Source organism: Setaria italica, chromosome I (assembly GCF_000263155.2).
Source record: "Setaria italica strain Yugu1 chromosome I, Setaria_italica_v2.0, whole genome shotgun sequence".
In the NCBI taxonomy this organism is placed as follows: Eukaryota; Viridiplantae; Streptophyta; class Magnoliopsida; order Poales; family Poaceae; genus Setaria; species Setaria italica.
In genome coordinates, this window is record NC_028450.1 from 23,226,864 (window position 1) to 23,238,358 (window position 11,495).

Here is an 11,495-nt window from a genome sequence, read left to right on the forward strand (position 1 = left end):
TATGGAAATCATTGTTCTCATGAGCTGGTGTATTTGGATGGCAAGAAATGACTGGATATTCAGAGGTATTACTCCATCAGTTCAAGATGCTCTGTTGCGGTTTAAGATTGTTTTTACTCAGGTTGTTTCGCGAGTAAAAGAGGCTTGGAAGCAACCAATGTTGGAATGGCTAGAGCATTCATTGTAATCTTTTTGATTTTCTTTCTTTCTTTGTTTCCTGATTTGTACCTCTTAAACTGCTGTTCTTTTCTTTATAATATATATCCAGCAAGGGACCATCCCCTCCTGTTTCATAAAAAAAACATGAACAATAAACCTTCGTCTCTGTGGAAGGTCAGAGTGATCGTTGGTGTGTCATGCGACGCCTTGACCTTGATGCTCAGGCTGTTCGTCGGCCTGCTTACATGAAATGAAGAGAAAAAAAGAACCGGAACAGCTCGATCTCGCTATTCAACAACACCATTGGCATGATGGCCATCCCAAGGCTGCCAAAGGTGTTCAACTACAAGGACCTCAGCAAAGGGACGATCGATTTTGAGCCACCGGGCCTGGGGAAAGATGGCGAGAACATGGAGGACGTCCTTGACCAGCTCAGCATCATCAGCCACCTCCGCTACTGGAATATTGTCAAGCTCGCCGGAAAGGAATTACTTTTATTATTGGTGTTTACCAGCCACATGAAGGCTGGTAGTTCAGTCATCACTCAGCAGTATACTTCATTGCCAACCGTGGAAGAGAAGGCGTATTAGACTCGTGACCCATCGGCCTTCATATTTTCATACACAAGAAACTAACCAAGTCTGTTAGGAATTATGTACACAAGTAGAGAACTCACCTTCCATGTGTCCCATTTTATCCCGGTTTAAAGTTGGTTTGGGACAAAAGGTTCACCAACCAGGACTAAAGCTCGGTCACTGGTGGAGGGCTCACCAACCGGGACCTTTCATCCCGGTTGCAAAGGCTAGTGGGAAAAAAAGATCCTGAGAGGCCATTTATCCCGGTTTGAAACAACAACCGGGACACCAACCGGGATAAAAGGGGGTCTTTTACCCCGGTTGGTGTTTCAAACCAGGATAAAAGGGTCCCAACGGGGTGGCTGAAAGAGGACTAAATCCCTCGAACCCTTTTATCCCGGTTTGTAATACCAACCGGGATAAAATGAGGTCTTTTATCCTGGTTGGTGTTTCCAACCGGGATAAAAGGGCCCCCCAGAGTTAATACAAAAGGATTGCATGCGCGTGAAAAATCGCGTGTGGGGGGCTCTCCCGGGATTTTGTTTTGCAGCGCCTGACATGGTGACCTATTTTATCCTGTTGGTATTACCAACCGGGATAAAAGGGGATCTTTAGTCCCGGTTGAGTGACCCGGGACAAAAGACCCCCTTTTGTCCCAGTTGGTTTATCCCGGATGGATTTTCGGAAGATTTGCATCCTACCAACCGAGACTAATACCGAGTTCTCTACCAGTGGTAGCTACTAACGTTCATAAAACATTGACCCTTATAACTAACATATTCTTCAAGATTTAGACAGTGTCAGGGAAAAAGATGCGTGTTTAATTGTCCCGAACAAGTGTGGTGAGAGGCTCTCCGGTTGAAAAACTCAAAAGCTTGGAGAAAAGCATGGGGGAGTAGAGGAGAGACGAATTTTAGGAGCGTAAACTCTGGAACCCGGTACATAAAGCCGTGTACATTTATCTGTATCGGCTTGAGGGAGCACGTTGAATCTGTCACTGTAGCCATCGTCAAGGGCACTATATATGGCCACGCCATCGTACACATTGAATTCATCCCAACAGTGTCTACAATGCTGTTTGGAATTCCGTGGATCCCGTATGTGTTGGGGTAGATGGGAGTGGTTGCCCACTTGGCAAGCAAAGTTCAAATGCCATAATCCGATCTGGAGAAATAGGAGAGATGGTGAGGTCTTGGCCCTAGTGGACTCAGCATCACCTCCGATTGAGAGCAAGCTTGCTCCCTTTACCCATGAGGATCCTTTGCTTGGTAGGCAAACACGCCTGACCGTGCCACAGGGAGGGTGAGACAGCCCACATATTTTCTTTTCACAAATACAAGTCACAAACATTAATCATGCACATGTCTTTTGCATGTTTTATTCCTCACAAAATATACAGTCTCATGTAGTATTGTAGATGGGATTGATCAGGAGCCAATAGGACACTACAATAAGCAAAAGAGCGTCTCAAGAAAAAAATGTGAGGATGTGCATCAAAGTGCACATGTCGGAGACAAGATACATGAGAAGTGATGATTACAGTAAGGATTACGTAATCCTCAGTTCCTCATTCCCATTAGTTGACCTCATATGATTGAGCTGATGATGATACTCTTTCGATGATATGTATTTAAGTAATCTGATCATAAGACCATAAATGTCTAATTAGAATACCACAAGAGCCATGTTTGCTTCTAAACTCTGTTGAAAACTGATAGCAGAAAATAGAATCCATTAATTTGCAACCACAACACAGAATTACACTATAAATCAACTTACAATGAAGTAAATAATACAATGCACACAAAGAAAATAGAGAACAATTGGGTTGCTAAATAATAACCACAAATCGAGCCTTAATTAGAACTGAGCTTGCATTAAGTCCACTGTTGCTTTGTTGACCTGAAAGGCCTTGGCGAGTATATTGTCCGCAATGGATGGCTTTGATCCAAACACTGTGTTGGCAATAGTGATCACTCCAGGGTTCTGGCTGCTTAATCCTGCAAGAGCTACAGCATTGTTTGTACCATTGTTGAACTGGAAGTGGATAAGTCCCTTAGGGAATACAAACACGTCTCCCTTGTTCAGAGCCTTGGTGATCAGCGCGTTGTTTGGATTCGAGGTAACAAAGCCAACAAAGAGCGAGCCCTCCAACACTGTCAGTATCTCTGTGGCACGAGGGTGAGTATGAGGTGGGTTCATGCCATTGGGAGCATAGTCGATGCGAACCATGGAGATCCCCATCGTGTTCAACCCGGGGATCTGTGCGACATTGACTGCTGTCACAGCTGAGCCCTGCTTGCTGCTGATGTTTCCAACCTTGTCAAGGCCGGAGAAGTAGAAATCTTCTGCTGTGACGTCCTTTCCGTCTTTGCAAGCAAATCCATTGACTTGCACTACATGGATATATTCATATGTGCGTGTAAGATAAACTCATACGCCATAACAAATGTAAGAAGTAAAGAAGTACAAGTTTCAATGTACCAAGAGATGTTTTGTCGGCAACGCAGAAGTCTTGGAGAAGGCTCGGATCTGAGGCGATGGCACAGGAGCAGGCCATAGCCAACAAAGCAAGGAACAACAAATGACTCGCCATCTGTGCCTATCTTTCTTCTTAATTATCCAAACTAAGTTCGCTTGTACTACTAAAGATAAAAGGAGTGTGAGAAGAACTGTGTGGTATCTAAGCATGGAGGAGGCTGCATTTATAATGGGCAATCACGCATGATTTGTTTCCCAGGGGAAACATGGAGTAGTTTATTATATGAACGATGATTGCTTCATCTTGGTAGGAACGAGTCTTCCGATTGGCATTTGGCAGCATTCCGTGTGCGATTTAGATGCATTGGCAGCGCCAATGTATGTATGTACAGGCCACGACGGCAATAATTCTATGATATCTTGCGATTGAACAAGTCAGCACATCACATACTTGTCGTCAAAGATATAATCATGTAACAAATGGAGAACAGTTTCATTCAAGTGCATGACTAGCTCAATGATAACTAGATAAAATATATATATTGCAGTCCGTCATTTGTCTCCAGGTGGGAGCCTCCTATTGATAGACACCTTTACCTGAGTAATTTATGACAAACTAATAAAAACACAGTCCACAAACCAAATTAGCTTTCCTGAGCTACGCGGCTGTAGTTTAATCTCTACTTCTTACTAGATATTAGGTGTTTCATTGCAAAGGATTCAATATTATTTCCTTTTCTGGGTGCAAATTGAATTTGTTCATTGTTCAAAATTTACTCTTGCAAAAGTTACATTTTTGCAAAATCGAGCTATGGTTAACATTTTCATTATTCATATGGAGCCAATAGTCAAATTTACTTTGTTTTGCCAATACAACAAAAAACCATTGGCGATGTTTATGTGTTAGGTAGATGGGCAATAACCAAATTAGACTCAGGTTGGGCTTGAATATCACGGAATCAAAAACATGTTTTTTATGTGTATCAAGCTTGCTTTGTCATACGACAAATACAAATACTAAAAGGAATGTTTTTAGGGCCAATCGCAAGTTCTTTATTATCTTGAACAAGAATAAACTCGCAAACTGAGTGTAGCTCCTCGTGGTGGAACCTCAACTATAGAGTTCGAGACCTCAACTCAACACTAGTGCTACCTGACCAATAGAGTTTGAGTTCTCAACTCAACACTAGTGCTAGCATTTTCTAAATTTATTTTAGGATTTAACTGGTGCTATTCTTTTAGTGGTAGGCGACGTGCTCCTCGACAGCAAGGCGCCAGTGGTAACTTTGTCAATCTTGAGGATTTTTGCAAGCTCAGTGTTTTGGAGGTGCCCATAGGGGCGAATGTACGGGCGTGTATGTGAACATCTGTGTCTGTACTATATGATTCAAAAAAAACTTTTTACTATCCCTGCCCTTGATAGGCGGCAGAGCCAACTGGCCACTCTTGAATAGCTATGGCAGCAGCCCTTGCTTTGAAATCAAGTTCAAATCCCACTCAAACACTATAAGAAATCTGCCGACCTATAACGAACCAAAAGGTATTATAAACATGTTTTTTGCGTCATAAACCATGATTTATGATGTGGGAGTGAGGAAAACCCTTCGTCATTAGTCGAGCGTCATAAACCGCAACTAGTGCCGTTCCTTATTTCGGTGCATCAGTAAGATAATGACGAACGAAAATTCATCCCACATGTCGTCATAAAACTGTTTTGGAGGTTACGCCATGTTGAACAAGAATCCAACATGGCAGGGGTGTTATGACGATTTCAGATCGTCACAAATTGAAGCCTGGTCCATGCAAGAGCCTTTATTAGCTCAATTTTGTTGGGTCATTTTTAGCCCATTTTAGGTTTCCGTGCTATTTTTTTAGCCAAAAATTGTTTGTTGCAACACCATGTTGGACCTTTTTTCGGGCCCTAGCCCATCTAATGAAGAGCTATTATTGCATTTCGTAGTACCATATTGGACCATTTTTTCTAGGTCCTAGCCCATTATTGCATTTCATAGTGCCATATATTCAATTTTGACGGCTGATCACCATCACAATCACATACTTAAAAATAGCTCATTTTCAACTTCTATATTGTTCACATCACAATCAATGAATAGTTCACCAACAATAATAATTCAACGTACAACAAGTTAAGAATCAACAATGCAACATATAACAAAAGTTCATCAGCAACAAACAACAAGTTCATGAGCAACACACTTCAGTTGAGGGAAGGATTCACCTTGCTCTGACTGGTGCTGAAGTTTATCAGGCTAGAAATGAGAGAATGCAACTGCTTTATGGTGTTCCTCAAAGCTTTGAGCTCTTATGTCTGAGACTTCAATGTTGTTTCTTGTGTTTCAACCCTCAATCTCAGTGCACCCATCTCAGACTCTTGTTCAGCAATCTTTTGTCGAAGTTGTGGCCCCCCTTGTTTCTTACTCTCAAGATCAACTTGTATTTCTTTTACATGTAGCGCAGTACCAACCCTTAGTCATTTTCTTTGAGGGTGGGTGATTGCCAGCGAACTCCCAAAATGTCCTAGATTGGACAACTTCAGCCACTGCTTTAGCAGCAGTCTTTGGTTGGTTGTCTCCAAGTTGGGCGACAATTTGTTCCATCCAAGCCTAATAAAAGATAGAAAATGAAAGATTTCACAAAAGTACTCTCAAATGTTTCTAGTGTTGTTGTTGCAAAAAAGAATGCAAAGTAAATAAGTACTTACAATGGCTGCCTGTACTGGAGCGGTGTAGCCATTTTTGCTGCAATGGAAGTTCTTGAAAACATCTATTGGAGTTGGGTCTCTTTCAGCATGCTTCGCCCTCTAATATGATGTGAAAATAGACATAAAATGTTAGCTTGAAACAAGGAGCATGAGCAGGTTCATCAAATAAAGTACACAGCAAAAATAAGACTTGTTTAGTTGCTTACCACAACATGAGCCTGTGCAATGTAGCTTCTAGATCCTATGTGCTGAGGAAACCTGACCGTCCCACGATTACTGGTGTTTATAGTACACCTCTCCTTTACAATAATGAACACTCATGTAAGATACATGAATAAAAGAAACAGATCAGTACATGCAAATGTGCTAGTGGCAGGTTGAAGTTCTATCATACCTTGTGAGGTTCGCTAGACCATATCGTACAGTGTGGTCACAGGAGATTTGGCTAGGACTTCATTTGCGGGAAGATCATTGAAGTACTTTTTCTTAAGCCGGTACCTCCCCTGTCTCTATTGCAACTTGAGCATGTTAGTGCATGCCTCTATGATCAGTTGACTAGTGGTGTCAATGTCAAATAGTCCCTATATTAAGCACAGCACAAGAGTAGTCAAAAAAATGGATGAAAAGAACTATGGTAGTAGATGAGTCAGTATATACACACCGCCAGTTTGCCAATGTAGTTCTTGAGATGTTTTTCATTGTTAGTCTTGCAGTCCTTCCAGCGAGTAAGGATCGGTATATGCCGAAGCAATATGATCCCACCTTCTGATGCAAACTTTGCAGCTCGCATTGGTACCTCTGGTCATTTGAGCCCTTCTCGAACATGGATCGGAAGCATGGTGTGTAACCCTCTACTTATCCTGTCTAGATCTCTGCCCAAACTTCTTCAATTCCGTGGCACTTGTGCTCTTCTGGAAGGGCATGCATCACCTAACAATTTTGTTACGATTATACTGGTGGTGTGTGTTAATAATGATTTGGTTGCTATTTGTGACATTCCAATATTTTGGATTTGGGAAAAAGAGATCAAATGATTTGCCTTCACCAGTCGTCATGTCGATGATGTACTCAATGTGGGTGGTTGTTGCTTGGCCTTCGGTTGGCAATTCTTGTGAATCAGGAGTCATCCCATCCGAAACTCCCGCCTGAGCTAATACCAATGCTTTTGCATTGGTCCTAGTCACTGTAGGAGGCATACTGTTAGAGGCATCAGGTGCCCGAATTATCTTGGACAACCCTCTTCCCCCACTGATAGGTATGCTATTACTGATCTGATTGGACAAATTGCATAAACAAAAATAATGAGAAGCAATTTTACATAACTAATACAAGAAATTTGGTAGGAAATAACAAATGATAGCTTGTGTTGGCCTGTCTCTTGGTCAGATTCAGGCCGTTCTTGAGACGAGTCATACTCTGGATTTGGATCTTCACTTCTTCTTTCATTGGTATCCTTTCTTTTACCTAACTAGCCAGGAAAAGAATGCGTGTGAGTTTGCCAACGCTAAGGGAAGACAATATGCTATGGTTCCTTAAGATACGTGTAGCCCTCGCCTCCTCGTATGGATGGAGCTCTGGTTCTTTATGTTAGGAAAAGAAAGAAACTTGTGTAAAATTTTCCAACAACTGTAAATGAAACAAACTGCTATAAATATCTAAAGGCGGAACGCACCAAAACAAGATCCAACATAGGATATTCCGAGCCAAAACAAAATCCAGAAAAGGATGTTCCTACCCAACCTTATATGAGCCGAAAGGGCAAACTACTGTAAAAGAAAGAAATTAATGTAAAATCATAACGATACTACCCCCCAAAACAAGATCCAAGATAGGATGTTCCTACCCAACCTTGTACTAACCCAAAGGACAAACTACTAAAAGAAACAAACTAGTGTTTACATGGAAACTGTTAGATCTGCAAACAAACAACAAAGTAAAAGTAGTAACAAAACCAAATAAGGAAACTCTTTAATCGCATCACCGGGGATGCTTAACTCGGGAGGAAAACATTGTACCTGGTTGTTGACATTTCCTTTGTAAGACCTTCTCGTCTGGTGCCATTGCGTCGTCGCTAGTCCTACGGAGGGAGATGGGAAATGGGTGGCAGCTATAAGGGGAAGATTGTGGCTAGCGGTGAGAAGCTGAAGATTTTGGATGGCGGCGAGGAGGAGGTGAAGATTTGGGATGGGGGCAAGGAGGAGGTGAAGATTTGGGATGGGGGCAAGGAGGTGAAGGGGAACTGATGGCAGAAAGTTTTTGGATGCAAAAGATTTGGGCAAAGGGAGGAAAGGGACGAGTGGAGGGAAGGGACGAGTGTTGACGGTCGTTAAGTACCAAATATGACCGTCCATATACTCAAGAATAAAGGAGGATTGGCATTTGTTACATGCATATTTGGTTTCGAATAATATAGTTCTACTTGTCCTTGGAGAATATTTCGAATAATATAGTTCCACTTGTCCTTGGAGAATATTTGGTTGCAGGTGAATTAGCACAAAAGGATGGAGAAAGCACCCTCTATGGATCCAAGAAACATGCTTCTGACTAATGGGAGGTTGCCACATGTGCATCCCATGGATTGAAGGACCCACAAACTACCACAACCGCCTCAATCCACTGAATAACACACACAACCGCCATTGGGATCCACCAGGCAGTTAGCCGGAGAAAGGCGGTTTCGAGGTGGGCCCACAAGGGGTTGGCCGAACCAGGTGTTTGGCCGAACCGCCCTTGTCCCCCCTCATCTCCAGCTGCCACATGGCGATGGTTTAGTCGGTTAAGGGATATTCCTCGAAGATTCCCCCACAGAACCGCCTCTTGGAGCCTATAAATATGAGGGTGGGGGCTCCATTCTTGGATACACACACACCACAAGTTGAATCACTCTCTCCCTCTAAGTTTTCAAGTTAGTGGAGTTAGGCTAGAGTAGCTCTACTTCAGGTTCCAAGTCTCCTTGGAGTCTATGGTATGGATCTTGTGTCTTTTATTCCTAGATTGACTTTATTCTATTCAAAGTATACACCTTCCTTATATAGTGTTGTGCTTAGTTCTTATATACACGAGTAGGTTGTATACCCTTGCTATAGTGATATGCTACGCTTATATGCTCATATGCTAGTCATATACCCTTGCTATCGTAGTATAGGCTTATATACTCGCATGTGTGCTTATATACCTTGCTACATGTTATACCTTGTGTGCATACATATCATGTATAGGCTAGTTGATCTATGCTATGGCATGAGTTTAGTGGCCATTTCCATGGTGGCTTCAGCCATTGACACCATAGCTAGGATGGTCGAAATGTTGTTAACAATGCAAGCATGGTGCTTGGATTACTTAGCTTCTTTGGATATGAGTTTGCCCCGTGGATTCCTAGGGGTAGGTGGTAGGTGGTGACAGCCCTGTCCGTCCTTTCTAATCCCCCATGTTCGGGTATGCTGTAGGAGTTCGTAAATTAGTAAGAACTACGCCGGCAGATTGGTAGGGTACTGTCTCCCCGTGTGTGCCTAGGTGCATAGGCCTTATCCCTATACAATGTGTATTTATGTTATGCTTGTATGATCTGTGTTGTATATAGGAAGTACATATGAACCTAGAGCTGACTCTTAGTCCTTCTCCCTAGCTTAGTTTTCTTGAGATAATTCTTTTGTGTGTGTCTCACTACTCTATCTATCATTATCTTACCCCTGCATGGAGTATTGTCTATCCAATTTATGATATACTCAGATGCATAGTAAACTCTTTTGACCTACCCACCTTCGTTTGGGAAATATGATACCCTTGGAAATACTCTTGGGTGAAATGCTACAACGGTATATCCGTGTGCTTGTGGATTTTATTCGTGATCGATAAATATACAAACAAGCATTTCTGGTGCCATTGCTGGGGAAGGCACTGGTTAAAAGTTTTTACTTTGTATATGTTTATATTCATAGTTGGTAGATCATTATCCAAGTAGGCTAACCTTGATATGTCTTCTCTATCTCTGATGTGAATACAGGTAGTGTATGACTGGATTCAACTTGCCGATAAATTTCACTGAGAATCTGGAGTCACTTGTGAGAAGGGTATGATCTTGTGTTGTTCCTCCTCAGATTACTCTCTCGGCAGTCGACCCAGCTTCCTTTGCAACATCTACGTCAGACACAATGACCCAAAAGACTCTTCGCGAGTACTCCGCTCCCTCAGCCTCTCAGGTGCTGAAAGGCCCTAAAGTGGACACAGGGAACGCGACCTTTGAGATCAAGACATGTCTCATTACCATTGTGCAGGCTAGCCCATTCTGTGGTAAAGCTAACGAGGACACGAATGCCCATCTGCAGCAGTTCTTGGAGCTCTGCAAACACCTTCACCATTAGAGGGGTGAGTGAAGATGCTATTTGTCTCCAACTGTTCCCATTATCTCTCCTTGGGAGAGCGAAGAAATGGTTCTACGCGAGCCGTACGGAGGTGAATATATGGGCTAAATGCTCTGCGGCATTCCTCGCAAAGTTCTTTCTGTTCAGCAAAACCAACACCCTTCGTGGAAGGATTTCTAGTTTCGAGCAAGCAGCTACTGAGTCAATTCCTGAGGCATGGGAAAGGCTTTAGGAGTCCATCCTGGCCTATCCTCGCCACGAGATGGATAATTGGGTCATTCTGCAGAATTTCTACAACAGGTTGATTCCGACATCCCGAGGCCATGTTGATGTTGCTGCTAGAGGCTTCTCGCTTACCATTAACGCTGCTACAATATTGATCGATAAGATGGTCTCTAATCAAGGGTGGAGCGATGAATGACTCCAACCCCGATGGAGAGGTATGCATACCTTCAAGGAAACGGACATGCTTACCGCTAAGATGGACCTCCTTATGAAGAGATTGGATGACTACACCAAAGAGAACGCTGCCATGTCCAACACTATCCAAGCTATGGATTCTCACATGACATGTGAGGTTTGTGGAAGCACTGGACACTCGGGGAATAATTGCCCTGAGACTTATGAGGATGTGTTATACATGAACAGCAACAACAACGGATATCGTCCACAAGGAGGCCAAGGGTGGAATCAGCAATGCCCTTACCAAGGAGGTAACAATGGTAATTCTTTCAATCCTAACCAACCCTCTATCAGAGATCTCATTTTCGAGCAAACTAAGATCAATGAAAGTTTTACTAAAAAGTTAGCTGCTGTTGACACTGAATTATCAAACTTCTATAGTTAGTTTCGGAACATGAAGCCTTCATACTCCGAAACTAGGGGGCCTGTGTTAACACCAAAATTTAGAAATATGCTCTGAAAGGAAGGAATCGGCCGATGATGCAAAAGTTCCAACAGTTTGGCATCCAAGGGAAGCCCATGTGCGGCAGGTTGCTTTATAGAATAAAATATTCTGGAGATAGAGTTGGTTAGGGATAAGCTTGATTAGAGATAGAGTTGGTTTAGTTAGAGATAGAATTTTGATTAGAAAAGATTGTGTACATAACTTACCTTGTACGTGGTTAGATGCCAATTATGTAACGTCAAAGGCCATCCACCCTATAAATATAAAGGGTCCTGGCCATTGTAATTATC

At 42.5% G+C, this 11,495-nt stretch overlaps 1 protein-coding gene across 1 annotated transcript; it reads right to left on the reverse strand.

Annotated features, from left to right (window-relative positions):
* Positions 1–2,491: 2,491 nt before the first annotated feature.
* LOC101758411 (putative germin-like protein 2-2) lies at positions 2,492–3,401 on the reverse strand. Its single transcript, XM_004952455.2, has 2 exons — positions 3,219–3,401; positions 2,492–3,130 (listed from the first exon to the last, which is right to left on the reverse strand). The coding sequence occupies exons 1-2, from the start codon at positions 3,328–3,330 to the stop codon at positions 2,595–2,597; spliced, it is 648 nt and encodes a 215-aa protein (XP_004952512.1). The 5' UTR covers positions 3,331–3,401; the 3' UTR covers positions 2,492–2,594.
* Positions 3,402–11,495: the final 8,094 nt, after the last annotated feature.